This window comes from Vombatus ursinus, unplaced genomic scaffold (genome assembly GCF_900497805.2).
Source record: "Vombatus ursinus unplaced genomic scaffold, bare-nosed wombat genome assembly UNPS02015398.1, whole genome shotgun sequence".
In the NCBI taxonomy this organism is placed as follows: Eukaryota; Metazoa; Chordata; class Mammalia; order Diprotodontia; family Vombatidae; genus Vombatus; species Vombatus ursinus.
The window spans coordinates 3,627,534-3,640,119 of NW_020955176.1; the positions used below are offsets into that span (position 1 = coordinate 3,627,534).

Here is a 12,586-nt window from a genome sequence, read left to right on the forward strand (position 1 = left end):
GTATCCTCCCCTTTCATAAAGCTTCAAAACTAATCCCTCAATGTCATTCAAAATGTGTCACTTCCAGCACAGACTTCTTTGTGTCTTTAGTTTAATACTGTTGTCTCTATTATCTTCCTTAATGCCTTTTTCTCTTTCTCTAGCAGCATCTGGAGACTGGCATTAAGAAGAAAAATGTGATGGCTCCTCTATCCTTTATTTTATAACCAACAGTTTGTTATAAACCACTTTACAATGGTTTATAACACTTTTCTTAGTTGGATAGCTTGCCAAGATTTTTAAAAATTTGTTTTCCCTTCTACTGTTTGTTCCTGTTTTAAAGAGATACTTTTCATAGCTTTCCATTACCCTTCTCTGTAAAGGCATTATAAACAAGTTAATATAATTAGTGCTACTCTTGATTGTCACATCACTTTGATTGGTAAGGATATCACATATTTGCTGCACGTGTAAGTTTCATTATGGCAATTGATTACTTTGGTTAATTGCATAAAATTATTGTGTTGATATCCTTTCTTTACCCCTTTCCCATTTTTCAGCATCACTAACTTAACTACTAGGATTTAAGTTATTTCAATAACATGGCACATTTTTCTTCCTTTAGTTTGGTATTAATATTTAATTTGTGTTCTAACAGGTTGGTGTGTACACTGTATACAAGTAGCTGATTCAAGAACTGAACAGGAATGGAATAAACTAGTCAGGGGTATCAAACTTGAGGCCCAAGGGCTAGTATGTGGTGTGAAAAACTCCCAATCTGGCAGAACTAGATTAAAATGTAATTAAGAAATACTTAGCAAAATAAATAATGTTAATTTATGGTTTTATGAGTCAGTATGTGCCAGCAAGTATCTTTTTCTATTTGAATTTGACATCATTGGACAAGATCATTTTTGAGAAATTTTCCAACGTTTTTAACACTATTTCTTCTTGAAACAAAGATTCATATTTTTGACACCAACATTCTTCTAGTGACGATGTACGGCTGAAAGTTATAGAATAACAAAGTCCTTAAAGAATTCAAGGTGAGATTCATCCAAAGGGTGATGGAGAGGTGCACAGTAGGTATGTAGAAGTTGAAACATATTGCAAACGAGCAATTATAATTATACAGGGGAAATGAGGCAAGGATGTCATGAGAAAAATGTATGACCAGAAAGGAATTGGGCTGGTCATAAAATGAGAGTAAGGGACAATTGATGGATAACCTGCAACCTCCATTGAGATATATGCAACATGAAGAGATTGTGACGAAGGCAACCAGCATACCGGGTCGGTTTCCTGTGGCAAATTAATGGGAGGACACCTATGAGTTTAATAGGATGAACATTCAGAGTTAGAATCTTGCATGACTAGAAGAAATACCTAAATTGATGAGATTACAGATCCATTAGGCTATTAACACACACATATATGTATATGTATGCATTTTATATATAAATGTATATATATAGGTATTATCCCCAGAAAATGTTGCTAGCATACAAAATTCTCTCTTTCCACACTTGTCAATGTCAAGAACACCAATATGATATTTTCATGTAAATGGATTTGATCACAGCATGTGCATAGAAAATTGCTTTTGCTGACTCTGGCCATGTGTGACTCAGCATCTTAGTGCACCGAGGATGGTGGTGAGTCCCTGCCAATCAGCTTGAGTTTTTAAATGAGAAAGCAGTTCTCCTTGTTGATTACTTAGCAGCAAGAGCCAATGACTCAGTGAACCTTTAAAAAGGGGATGATTCCACCCTTGTACATTCTTTTCTACCTGGAGGCTGTGGAATGGCTACCCTGCAGCCTCTCTCTGAAGGGCTGGTGGCAGAGCTGGTTCCATTCCCCATTCTTAATCATATGATGGCTGCTCCCTCGTGGTGATGAGTACAGGGGAACTCAATTGGGTGAGGTTGCACCTGGTTCCGTGCTGCCACTTCCACTTAGGATTTTCTTTCCCAAGTAGGTGACCAAATGATTATGTCCAGGATTGTAGGTAATCTTCTGAGTCTGAGAGGTCCAGGTGTTCTAAATCTATCAAATGGAACTGACTGGTAGAAAGGGGATATTGGAGAGGATACCACCAACAGGAGGAAGATTTTTAACTTCTGCCCTGACTTGCCAGAAGACATGGACTTTGAGGGAGATAATGCAGAGCTGAGGTGAAATGCAAAATATCTAATCAGAAGGCCTGCAAATTACTTCATGTTTAAATGGTTTTAAGTATAATCCTCCTATCAGAGTAAGACAGTAATAGACTCTTGTTAAGTTTGTTCTAGTCAAATAAATAATTGTGAGTATTCTGTTTTGCATTTCTTTTTTGTCTAAGAAATAAAAACCTGTACCCTATCTGATTTATATTATACAATGAGAACTTTTCTATGCCACTTTCCCCTTCCCTTTTTTAGAGAGACTCTATACAGAGGGCCAAAGGCTAATTTTTAAATAAACTGTCCATAAAGCACTGGGATCAGGGTTTAGTCAGTGGAAGAATTTGAGAAAAGATCAGTCAGCTAGCATTTATTAAGTATCTACTATGTGCCAGTAACTATGCTAAATGCTGGGATTACAAAAAAAAAAAGGCAAAAAACAAAATCCTTGTTCTCAAGAAGCTCACAGTCTAATTCAGTAGACAACATGCAAATACCTATGTACAAATAAGACGTATACAGGATAAATTGCAGGCATTCTCAGAAGGAAGGCACTAAGATTAAGGAGGACTGGGAGAGGTTTCTTGCAGAAAGTGAGACTTTAGCTGAGATGAGAAGGAAACCAGAAGGTAGAGGTGAGGGAGCACATTCTGGCATGGAGGACAGCCAATGAAAAGGCTCAGTCAGGAGTTGAAGTGCTGCATTTGAGGAACAGAAAGGAGGCCAGTGTCAATGGATCACATGCATGTGAAAGGAAGTAAGGTATAAGAACACTGGAAAGGTAGGAAGGGACTAGGTTATGAAGGGCCCTGAAAGCCAAACAGAGGATTTTATATTTGATCATGGAGACAGTAGGGAGGTGGTGGAGTTTATTGAATGATGGAGGAAGAGGATACAGTCAGACCAGCGTTTTAGGGAGATCAGTTTGACAGCAGAGTGAAGGATAGATTAGAGTAGGGAGAGACTTGAGGCAAGAAAACTCACTGGCAGGCTATTGCAATAGTTTGGGTATGAAATGAGAAGAGCCTGCACTAGAATGGTGATAGTGTCAGAGAAGAGGGCATATATAAAGGATGTTACAAAAGTGGAAAAAACAGCACTTGACCATTGACTGGAAGTGGGGGATGGAAGTGAGGACAATCCAGGATGACATCTAGGTTAGGAGTCTAGGTAATTGGGAAGATGGTGGTACCCTCAACAGTAAAAGGGGAGGTCAGGAAGAGGGAAGGGTTTTGGGGAAAGATAATTTTCAGTTTTGGACATGTTGAGTTTAAGATGTCTACATAACAGCCAGTTTGAGAGATCTAAAAGGCAGTTGGAGATGCAAGACTAGAGATTGGAAGAAAGATTAGGGCTGGATAAATAGATTTGAGAATCATCTGTATAGAGATTACTGAATCCATGGGAGCTGTTAGGTCACCAAGTGAAATTGTTGTTCGTCCTTTGTTTTTGAAGAAGGTCAATCATAGGTAATGTCTTGACTTGTGCATGAATTGGATTAAAGTGAGGCAAAGTTGCACAAAGTCATCAACCTCATCCTCTCTTTCTAAGTCATCAAGTCTAGTGGCAGGACAAAAGTCAAGACTGGTGATGGTCCAAGATGCAGTGGATGACCTTGGCATCTTTAATGTCTGACCAAGCTCTAAGTACTCTACAATCCTTGCTTCAGCCTCCTTCCTCCCTGTTGGAACAAACTGTTCTCATTTCACCTGGGAAAGTCTTCACATGCTTGGGGTATATGTCCCTCTAACTCACCAACAAGTTTGAGGCCTGTCAATTACCCTCAACCTGGTTTAGCCCATCTGAAGAAATGGTTTACTGGAGTGTGGCCACTGTGCATTCTATAGCTTCTTGGAGCACTTCAACTCCTGACTGAGCCTTTTCATTGGCTGTCCTCCATGCCAGAATGTGCTCCCTCACCTCTACCTTCTGGTTTCCTTCTCATCTCAGCTAAAGTCTCACTTTCTGCAAGAAACCTCTCCCAGTCCTCCTTAATCTTAGTGCCTTCCTTCTGAGAATGCCTGCAATTTATCCTGTATACGTCTTATTTGTACATAGGTATTCGCATGTTGTCTACTGAATTAGACTGTGAACTTCTTGAGAACAAGGATTTTGTTTTTTGCCTTTTTTTTTGTAATCCCAGCATTTAGCATAGTTACTGGCACATAGTAGAGTTGGGTGAATCAGACACCAAAGGTGGGTAAAAGGCTTGGCAAGCCCTCACATCAGAGGTGCTAATCCTCCTGAACACCCCATACACCTCACCAAGTGAAATAGTATAGAGAGGCTGAAGAGGACCCAGGACAAAATCTTGGGGGACCCTCCCAGTTATCAGGTGTTATTTGGATGCAACTCTAGCAAGATGGGCTGAAAAGGAATGGTCAGATAGGTAGGAAAACCAGGAGAGACCAAGATCATGAAAACCTAGAGAGAAGAGAGTATCAAAGAGAAGAGGGTGATTAACAGTGCCAAAGATTGCAGAGAAGTCAAGAAGGATAAGGAATGAGAAAAGGCCTTTAGATTTGGCAATTAAGAGATTGTTAGTAACTTTGGAGAGAGCAGTTTCATTTGAATGATGAGACTGGAAGCCAGACTGCAAAGCATTAAGAAAGGAGAGGAAAGAAGGTGAGGCACCTATTATAGAAGCCTTCTCAAGGAGTTTAGCCATAAAAAGGTCTACTTGTATATGCAGAGAGATTTGCCTTGGCAAGGAAAAAGGCTACTTCTTCACTCAAAAAAGGGGTAAAGAAGAAGACAGTGGCAGAAGGCATCTGAGTGACAACAAAACAAGGAACCAGGGAGAAGAGGGAGTTCTCTGTGAATGGTGTCAATTTTTTCAGTGAAGTATGAGACAAGGTTCTCAACTGAGAGGGTAGTGATAGGGGAAACTGTTGGGTGCTTGAGGAGGGATGAAAAGGCTTAGAAAAGCTGGGGCAAGTGGGATAGTGAATCAGTTAAGGAGATATAAAAGGAGATATAAAAGGAGATACAAAAGGATTGTCTTGCCATAGTGAGGGCCCAGTTGAGATTATGGAACAAAATCTTATTAGACCCACTCAGCAGTTTCATGATTTTCTCCAGCTTCCACTAGGCAGTAAGTGAGTGAAGGCAGGAAATGATGGGAGTAATCCAAGGCTGAGGTTTGCAAGTGCAAGATCTTCTTGGTATAAAGGAGCTAGAGACTTGAGGCCAGTGTAGAGTTAATCTGGTTCACCTGGGGGTCAAAGATGGGGAAGAGAAGAGAGTATAACCAGTGCAAAGGTGATAGCTTGGGAAAAAAACTGAGGGTTTTAGGGACTGGAGATTATGGTGAGGATGAAGGACACAATTTGGAATTGAAGAGGAAGAGGTAAAATGAAAATAAAACAGATAAAGGAATTTCAGAATTCATGAACATAGATATGAAACCTTTGTGGGTAATGGCAAAATCAAAGTTAAGTCTTTTTGTTAGAAGCCAGGCTTTCTCAGGACTGAATTCTTCCAGTACTGAGAACGTGTTCCAGAACAGAGGAGCCTGGATGGAGAAAAGTCTTCCAGCCCCAGGGGCTTACTGGTGGTTCTTTAATATTAGATTAATGTATCCAGTTAATTGATAAGCTGTATTAAGTATGTACTATGTGACAGACATAGGCAAATAAAAACGAAAAAGTGAGATAATTCCTGCTATTAAGGAGCATATCTTCTGCTGGAGGGGATATACATATACATATACATATACATATATATATATATATATATACACACACACACATACATACATATATGTATGGCAGGAAATGATGGGAGTAATACATACACACACACACACATACACACACACACACACACACACACACAGGCATTCCAAGAGGCAGAGATGAAAAATGAAAACATCGAAGCATGGGGGATACCCTATACAAAGTCAAGGGAAGTGGGAGATGGAACAAGATGTAAAGAATAGCAAACAAAACTATCTGGTTGCACTATAAAGTATGTGAGTCAAGTTAAGTCAAAATGCATTTAATAAACGCTTAGTGCTGGGAATACAAATAAAAAGATAGTGTCTACCCTCAAGGAGCTTATATTCTAATAAGAGGAAGACAACACATAAAACGGAACTCAAAAACTGGGTGGGGTTAATGGGAGTGAAAGAAAATAAAGGTACTTGGTTGTATGTGATAAGAATAGCATTGCAGAGCAAGTTCAGGAACGTCAGAAGTATGTAGAGTGAAAGGATGATATGGCTAGCCTGGGCTCCCTCCTTAAAATGGAGGTTCTAGGAGGAACCAGCAATCAAACGGAGAGGCCACAGGTCTGAAAGTACTTCTAGGGTGTGAAGTCCAGGTGTAGAGTGAGTTTCCAGGGTGAAGAGGTTTCTGGGACACAGTAGAGAAATTCTGAGAGAGTCAGGAAAGGCTATGTGAGTGGACAGTAATGTGCAATCAACCCTGGAGACTAGGTTGTGCTGGGAAAGTATATATTGAAGATATTGTGATTATTTATTGTCCCGAGGATTTCTTTGGCATAGCTATAAGACAAGGTAGAAAGCAGCTAGTGTATAGAATGCTTAGAATCGAAGTCAAGATCTGAGTTTGAATCTTACCTCAGATACTTTTATAGCTGTATGACTCTAGCCAAATTTCTTAACTTCTGTAAAATGAACACAATACCTATTTCAAAAAGGTTGCTATGAGGACAAAATGAAAGAATATAGGTAGAGTACTTTTGAGAACCTTAAAGTGCTACACAAATGCTAGGCATTGTTTCTATCATAGAATTCCAGGAAGTTTGAAGGACCTTTGAGGTCATCAAATCAACCCCCTAAAACAGTATTTTGTAATCATTACGTTGTGGAAAGTTAAAAATCGAGTTCTTCCATTGCACATAGCAACAACAACATTGTGTGATGACCAACTTTGATAGACTTAGCTCTTCTCAGCAATGCAATGATCTAAGACAGAGGTTCCCAAAGTTATTTGGCCTTTTAAAGAAAATTTACTCAGTGCCACTTCCTCCCCCACCCCCAACCCTGCCCTGGAAATCTACTTTTTAACCCTTTAACAGCTTTTTAAAAAAATTTGTGTCATTTTAAAAAAATATATAAAATATATTTTTTAAATGATGCATCATAAATTTAACAATTTATTGTAAATTTGTGGGTTTTTTTCTGCTTTGAAATTTTGATGACACAATATTTCATCATGTAACCTTATAGTATCATATTGTAAATGAGTCATTACATGCACATATTCCTGCCAATGCGTGCTGGACTTCCCCACAATGTGTGCTACATGCTACCTGCCAACACTTGCTTGTTAAGACCTGTCAGTGGACTTGACCACTGATGGGTTATAACTTGCATTTTATATGTTTATTTGGAAAATAATGTAATCACTCTGACTTTAACTGTTACACAACAAATAAAAACACGTATGAATGTTTTTTCAAAATTTTCTTATCTTCTCTCCTTTCCTTATGCTTTTACTGCCCCCTTATTTTTATTTAAAGCCCCCCAATTGCACCCAAGGCTACTACTGCCCACCCCGGATCATTCCAGTGCCCCACAGGGGGTGGTATCACCCACTTTGGGAACTTACGAGAGACAATTCCAAGGGACTCATGATGGAAAATGCTGTCCACATTAAGAGAAAGAACCATGAAATCTGAATGCTGATTGAAGCATACTGTTCTCTCTCCTTTCTCATGTTTTTTCCCTTTTGTTCTGATTCTTCTTTCATGATTAATGTAGAAATATGTTTACTATGATTGTACATATATAACCTATATCAGATTGCATGTCATCTTGTGGAGGGGGGAGGGCAGGGAAGGAGAAAAAAAACTGGAACTTAAGATCTTGTAAAAATGAATGTTGAAAACTATCTTTGCAAGTAATTGGAAAAAATAAAATAATATTAGTGGAAAAAAATAAAATTCTAGTTCTGCTACATGTTACTGGTGGTGATCTCAATAAATAAAAAATAATCTTTCCTATTCTAGCTAGAAAATTCATTTTGAGGGACATAGTATGTAGCAGATTGATGAATCATGTATATGAATTGCCTTTGATGAACGCTTATATGCATATCTAAGGGAAACTTGGTACCCTTATTTGCAAAACATCCACTTATAATCCATCTCCTATTGTACAGAAGTTGATAAAAGTATTCTTAATATTTTTGAATCCCTAAAGTCTTTCACTTCTCTACTATTGCTTCATTTATAACACAGACTTAGATGTTTTAAAGCATTTGCACAAATATTGCTCATCTGATCCAACAAAAACCATGAGGTAGGCTGGATATGGATTATTATCTCTAATTTCAAATGAGGAAATTAAGGCCCAGGGAGGTTGTCTTGCCCAATGTTGCACAATTAGCAAGTAACAGAGCTAGGATTCAAATCTAGGTCTACTCCTCTTTTTCAAAAATGATGGGACTGATCTCTTGACCCATAGTCTCTCCTTAAACTCTCCCCACTTTAAAAAAATAGTAATTTTATGAGGTAAAATTGAAAATTAGACTTGTTTCCTCAAAAAAGCCTTACCTTCAATCACACAAGATTCCAGATAGAAGAAAATGGCTAAGTATTTTAGTAATTTAATCAAGTTGAAAAAGTAACAAAAGAGCCCACAAAAAGGGGCCAATATGGTCAGCAAACTAAGCCATTGTTCTGTAATTTATGTGGAATTCCCAATAAAACTTTCAGAGTTTGCCAATATCTCCTATGATTAAAGACAGTAAGCCAAAATGGGGTCTTCCATCTTTGCTTTATAATAGAGGAGCAGTTACAGGAATAGAATTTGTCCATTAACCAAATAAATGGTTTCTATAAATCACTACATTAGTTGCTGAGTTAAAGGCTATTTCTCTACCATGCAAATTAAACCAATGGGGCTGCCAAAAATTGATTTGTTCAGTTGATTTCTTTAACTGTGCCAAATTCACTCTTTCGAGCTTTTGCTCAAAATGATAGTAGTTGACAGAATTAAACTACTTTTACCCCAGTCTACTTAACTGCTTGTATACCTGTAAATGGTGTGTGTTGGGTAGAGTCTTAGTTGACAAAGTATATGAACCCCATCTTTCTCCACTTACTCCATGTATACCATTTTGGTTTATAACTTGCAGTAGGCTTTTGCAGAGTCCTTGAAATACCCAAAGGTCCCTTGGAGAGAACCTAAAGGCTCAAAGCAAGTAGCTATTTAGAGGGCTGCTAGTCATTCCTAAGAAGTTTTGGCAGCTCTTAGACTCCAACAGTGGTTAGGGCTATCTCATGGATGGCTCCCAAAGGCTCCAGGTTGACCTGGAAGCATCCAGAGTATGCCCAGTCTTCTAAAATCTTATCAAATATTTCCTAAAAAGCTATAAGGAAACCTGGTTGGAGGCAAGTAATGGCTCCTCAGAAAAAATTACAGCAGTACAAGAGTAATTTAGATCATAATGCCTATATAAGAATATGGATTGGCTTTTTTTTTTTTGATAAAAATAATTCCAGTCAGGTACCTATACTTGTGTAGATCTGACCACTTGAATGATCATTCACTTAATGCCAGTGGCATTGATTTGCTATTATATAACCACTTTGCATGAAAACTTAAGAGTTCGTGTCCTTAAGAGTGATTCATGTAACATTGGAGTATTACAGTCAAAATCATATCCACAGAAAAATCTAAGTCTTGTTTCAGGTCTGGTTTTGAAATGCAAGTGATTTGCACATAGTTAAGTGCTTAATAAACACTTTTTCATTTATCCATTCTTGTCATACCGACTCAGTAATAAAAATTCTTTTAAAAATTTAGGGCCATCATTTAGGCTGAAAATTTCGGAGAAATTTATATTTCTATGCACACAGTAATGAAAAAAATATAAGCTTTAAAGAATTTTGTTTCAATCATATGCGCTTTTGAAGTGTGATCCTACCTTTTGGAGGTACCTTTGTTTTTCCTCCGCTTCCTGAGCCTTTCTGTTTTTTTCAAGGAGCTGTTCAGTTTCTAAACAAAACAGTTAAATTCAGAATATAATATTCTGAAATTTCCATGGAAAATAAAACAATTCACATATGAAAAAGAAATAGCATGTGGATTAGGAGAAGGTAAAACAATGACATAGTAACGATATACTGCAGTGTGCCCTGATATTTTATAAACTCAAATTTTATTTTTTAATTGTAGATCAAACATAATATCCATGGCTTCAATAAACTTCAAATGAATCCAAAAGACCAGTAGGTCTGATTCCAGAGAGCTAGAAAATTTTTCTAAAAAAAAAACAAAAACAAAAAAAACCCTCCAACTTTTTTGTTCCTGGTGTTTTATTGAGAAAACTGGCAACAACCTCTTGAATAGAGGAAATGCCAGGCCCTGAACTAAATATTAACACATTTGAAGTTCACAACCCTCCCCCTACCTCTCTCCACTGTTTGTTACTCAAATAACGGGTTTATAACACTGAAGATTATGAGAGCTGATACTTACTATAATCCACAGTGCTGAAACTTCTTTCTGCAAAAGATAAAGGGAATAAATTAATCATTTTAGGAATAATCAGTTGGAAAGAGACTCAGAATCTTAAGTGCTGAGCATCTCAGTGTCTGTTAACAATCACAACAGGTCCATTTACTTTACAGAAATGTCAGTGACCTCCAGCTATGAAAAATTTAGGATCTAGTCCCAACTATCACCAACTTGTTTTATCACTTGGAATGTTCCTTCCTCTTGACTTAACTTCCCCAGAGATTTCATTTGTGATAAAAACATTATACCTGATGACTTTTTCCTATAAACCAATAAAGGGAAGTTTAAAAAAATTTTTTTTTTAAATGTTCCTACAGTGAAACTGAGGTCTGAAGACCTATAGGGTGGGGGCGATTGGATTCATCCCTGACCCTTCCTCTTTCCAGAATTACGGTGAATTTTGAGATGAGATGTAACTGTTTTAATCTTCTAGTAAGAAATATGCTACAGGAAGTTTCTGATTTAATACCAAGTTCCAAAGTTATTCCTGAAAGATACGGGGGTACAGGACTTATTACTGGACAGGTTTTGGGGATCAAGGAGTTGTCCACCTCCTGCCACTACTCACCAGCCACAGTGGGCCCAGTAACTCGAGCTACGGGCAATCGCTGTTCCGTGCTGTTTGACACTAACCGAGACTCAGGATGCGGATACATGGTCGCCGAAACCCAGAACTGTTTGGCCAAAGCCACATCCTCTTCTGAGGAGCCGGTAAACACCAAAGGTCCAGGGTATACACTTTCAAGCGGCTCTTCTGGGCCAGTCTTTCTGCCCCAGTGTCTTGTCTCCATGGCAACTCAGGACGCTTCTTCCTACACAAATGCTAGACCACAAGTCTCACAGCTTGACCTTGGGTCCGCCCCTACTTTGGCCCCACCCTCTATAAACAGGCAAAGTTGGGGTCAGCCTAGGATCCACCTACCTAGGGCCTCCTCGGGAGGCATACCAGAAGTCTGAAGGGGTGGGGGAGGTCAGAGCAGAGGCTGTAACGGTTCTACACTCCCAGCACTGAAGCGATCCCAGGAGCAGTGAGGATTTGGAGATTCGGGACACTTGCTCCTGAGGGTGGGGCTAGGGTATCAGGCTGTTTAGAGTAAGCACACCAGAAGAGGGAAATTATCGCAGCTACAGGTCTGATCCGGTCCTACAGTTACAGTATAAAAAATATTACAAATTCAGAACAAATTAATTTTGGGCAATTAATGTGCCTGATTAGAATCTGTTATTTGGTTATCAATTTAGGGTAGAACAGCTATGAATGATTACCAGAAAATACTAATTGCTGAACATAGCTAAGAATAAAAATTGGATATAGCTCCCAATATTGATAAAAGGATTTAGCAAGTGTGTGCAAATTAATTTTATTGGGGAACAATTTCTTGATATTCCGTAAATAATTAAGAACAGCTAGTTTATTAACTTTATTCAGGAATGTTTTGCATTTTGACATTAGAACTATAACAACATTACTGTAGCATGAATTGTGACATTCATATATAGCAACAATTCTACCTTCTATTGCCATGCTGGCTTTCATATACACTTTTGTAAAGGAAGTTTGTTCAATCTGAAATATACAAATCACATTATGTCACGATAGAGTTAAGGAAACATCTTATTCATGAGGGTGTGCTTAGAAAATTGGTTACTTTCTTGAATTTAATTTCTTAAAATGGGTCTTTCATGCTTGTACATTAAAAAACAAAATGAAACCTTTTAGACGAAGCTACTGAAATTACCCATTTGCTTTGTCTTTTCAAAAAAGTGCTATAGTTCCTTGACCAATTCTATTATGAATTGTTATTTTTTGTGAGGGGGAAGGTGCTGCTTTTGTACATTGTTTCTTCTTTTGGCCTCCAAAAACACATTTAGACATCTGAATAGGATGAATTACAAATCTGTTTACTTGGCTGCGTGGTTAGTGATTGGTACAACTACTAGCAATCAGCTAACT

The 12,586-nt window shown here is 38.1% G+C and overlaps 1 protein-coding gene across 3 annotated transcripts in view; it reads right to left on the bottom strand.

Annotated features, from left to right (window-relative positions):
• Positions 1-11,624, bottom strand: part of CUNH11orf88 (chromosome unknown C11orf88 homolog) — a 50,264-nt gene extending 38,640 nt beyond the window's left edge. For all 3 annotated transcript variants that reach the window (XM_027847355.1, XM_027847354.1, XM_027847353.1), the window contains exons 1-3: positions 11,201-11,624; positions 10,594-10,620; positions 10,040-10,110 (exon numbers count right to left, since the gene is read on the bottom strand). In XM_027847355.1, coding sequence (XP_027703156.1) covers positions 10,040-10,110; positions 10,594-10,620; positions 11,201-11,423 — 321 coding nt within the window. In that variant the 5' untranslated portion in view covers positions 11,424-11,624. The remainder of the gene's footprint in view (positions 1-10,039; positions 10,111-10,593; positions 10,621-11,200) is intronic.
• Between the last annotated feature and the right edge of the window lie 962 nt (positions 11,625-12,586).